The sequence below is a fragment of the Saccostrea cucullata genome, unplaced genomic scaffold (assembly GCF_032062105.1).
Source record: "Saccostrea cucullata isolate Sc308-1 unplaced genomic scaffold, CSIRO_AGI_Scuc_v1 ctg124, whole genome shotgun sequence".
In the NCBI taxonomy this organism is placed as follows: Eukaryota; Metazoa; Mollusca; class Bivalvia; order Ostreida; family Ostreidae; genus Saccostrea; species Saccostrea cuccullata.
In genome coordinates, this window is record NW_026927278.1 from 256,622 (window position 1) to 259,461 (window position 2,840).

The window sequence follows — 2,840 nt, forward strand, 5'->3', positions numbered from 1 at the left end:
AGTCTGTGTATCTAGCAAAAATTAATAAACGTCCCTAAATACAGTTTATTTTCCCGTTAGATCAAATATTGATTATTCGTGAATCTATAACTTCCGCTTTCTTACATCTATATCTCCCTGTTACCCAGCTCTCTGTATTAAGTTGACTCCTGAGTATTTGTTTTTTGATAGTTTATATCGAAAGGTTATTACAATCAAAGAACCTCAAAATCACTTCATTCAATAAAAATTATGTTTATTCGACATAAAACTTTGCCCTCTCAGCTATACAAGCCTGTATTTGATTTGCTTTACAGGACAGTCATGTTTTGTGTTTTGTCTGGTTCTAACAATCACGTGACGTTCCCCGAGATACTTCTAATGGATACGTTTGTAGAGGTGGCTGATAACGACTGAGACGTCTCCATGGAGCTGGACCGCAGCGTGTACTGACTGCCTTGTTGTACAAACCTGTCAAATTATTAAGTTAAAATATTAAACTTCATTTTATTGAAATCGAAGATGAAATGAGCTTTGCCAGTTTTCTGGTTCATTATCTCAACTTTTCTTTATTTCTAACAATTATTTCGAGTTCTAGTGCACGTTTCTCTTGTATAACAGACTATGCATTATTGATGTTACAGTGCTATCAAAAAATTCTATCGTCTATATAATGATCTTGTTTGCCAATTCCTATCGTTTGGTTGTATTAGGAGTGACTTATTTTACCCATGTTTTACCCCATCGTTTACGGATTACTAAGTTTACCTGGTCAATAATAATGAATCGCATGCGACAGACATTTTATACAAATCTCCAATAAACTCGAGTTTATTTATCTTTCTTTTTTTCATATTTGATGAAATTTGAAAATTAATTTTCATTTAAATAGTTCACAGCATTTCATTACGAATTAGAAAGTAAAATCAAACTAAGGAAATATCATAAAGATATATCAAATGAATGCTGTAAATCACGTTTTATTCGCGAGAACTTAATTTTCGCGTAATTACGCGAGACAGTGAACTCGCCAAAATTTCATTCTCGCGTTTAAAAGTATTAGTTACGATTATCATGATTATATAGAGGAAAAACAACAATTCGTAAAAATTATGTCTCGCTAATAAAGAGTCAATGAATATCTCGCGAAAATAAGGTGTCGCGAAAATTTAGTGATCTACAGTATTGCACTTACAGTGGTATTTTAAGAGGTGAAAATTATCTCGACAAAAAGAAATGAAAAAATGAGAGAACAAAATTACCTAGGCTTTGCGATCCTTAAAATTCGTTTGAGTTCTTTTCTGATCCTTTTATCATAAATTGTGTAAAATACGTAGTTTACGGCATAGTTACTATACTGTAAAGTATATACTATGCTTCCACACAGTGTAAAGATCGAATACAAAGGCTCTGCTGCACTATTAAGATACACAGTCAGGATAAATAATAATGAAACAGGTAGTGTAGACACGAGAAAATAACTGTTCGTGATGACGGACATTTTGGTTAGTTTTCGGTCCATCTTCTTCATCCGATTGTACACTTGTGGAGCAGCTATGGAGGATCTTCGGAACGTGCGTGCTGCTTTCAAACTCTTCATAATTATAATGTCCAGAGAAAGCATAATACAAAATGGAATCACACACAAGATAAACAGGTCAATTTTAATGTACCAGTCGTCAAACCTTTCATACCCTGGCGTGACATTGCAACTAGTAGTATTGTTTTCTGTGATGACAAAACTATGTGTCCAAAAATAATGCGAGTTTAAAGCTGCAAGAAGGATGAACACAGATATCACCATGTATGTACATTTCTTCATAGTGATCAATGATTTATACATTATATATTTACATTTAATGAAACGCTCCAGGGTTACAAACACAAGTATCCATGAAGAATATTGCATCAAGAAATAGATAAGAAAATGAAAAATGCTACAGGATACGTCCGATAATTCTCTAATGTCAAAGTCCCATGTTTCTAAAATCCAAATTCTTACAAGACCGACACACAAAATACTTATATCTGTCACAGTTAGGACAAATATAAAGAACATCAGTGGTGATCGCTGGAATTTTATCCGAACCAACACTAAAATCATTAGAAATCCACTGGTCAACCCGAAAACAAAAATTACAGGTGATAAGATGATCCAAATGTAATTTGCAATTTTACAGAAATCATTGGCACAGAGAGCAGAAGTATTCCCAGTTATATTATTACCTATTTCCACCATTGCCTTGCAGTAGAAAGGTCCATGTGTACGAAATAGTCCTCTAAATAATGAAGAATACAAACAAACATATCAAATAAAGCATTTCATTTTGTCGCTTTGATCTGTCAGGTTGAAACATTGAGGGAAATATACTACTGGATGTTACGAAGGTGAGCATTTGTATTAGAAATCTTTTATAACACGATAGAATGTGTCTCTTTTGGGTTTTTTGTCGAATGTTCAATTCAGAAAAGAACCATTTATTTTTATCTCTGCAATTACAATCCATCTGTTACATTGTTATAAATCTAGATACTGGCTACTTAGATACAACATCAGCTACTTTTATGATTGCTACTGTTATGGAATATTAGATTTGTACCCAATAAATCAAATAGACCCAGATTTTTTTCTTTGTAATGTCCAGGGTACTTCCTTGTAATGACTAATTATGTATTAAGAAATTAAAAAAACTAAAATATGCAAAAAGCGAACTTATCACCAAGCCTAAGTTTCAAGATAATTCTTCAACCAACAAATCATAAATTGGAAGGGTACTTTGGACTCTGTGCAGAGGGATATTGAATGTTTTTAAATAAGGATGATTGAACTTCAGTTAATTCTTTTTTACCTTGTTTTTATC

General features: G+C 32.8%; 1 protein-coding gene across 1 annotated transcript; it reads right to left on the reverse strand.

Annotated features, from left to right (window-relative positions):
• Positions 1-218: 218 nt before the first annotated feature.
• Positions 219-2,218, reverse strand: LOC134273922 (atypical chemokine receptor 3-like). The gene is made up of 2 exons (XM_062756138.1): positions 1,242-2,218; positions 219-450 (listed from the first exon to the last, which is right to left on the reverse strand). Exons 1-2 carry the CDS (start codon positions 2,216-2,218, stop codon positions 333-335), a joined length of 1,095 nt encoding a protein of 364 aa, XP_062612122.1. The 3' UTR covers positions 219-332.
• Between the last annotated feature and the right edge of the window lie 622 nt (positions 2,219-2,840).

Coding starts and splice junctions, on each gene's coding strand:
- LOC134273922 (XM_062756138.1), bottom strand. CDS start 2,218: ATGGTGGAAATAGGTAATAATATAACTGGGAATACTTCTGCTCTCTGT. Junction 451..1,241: donor TTAAGGATCGCAAAGCCTAG/GTAATTTTGTTC, acceptor ATAATTTGACAG/GTTTGTACAACAAGGCAGTC.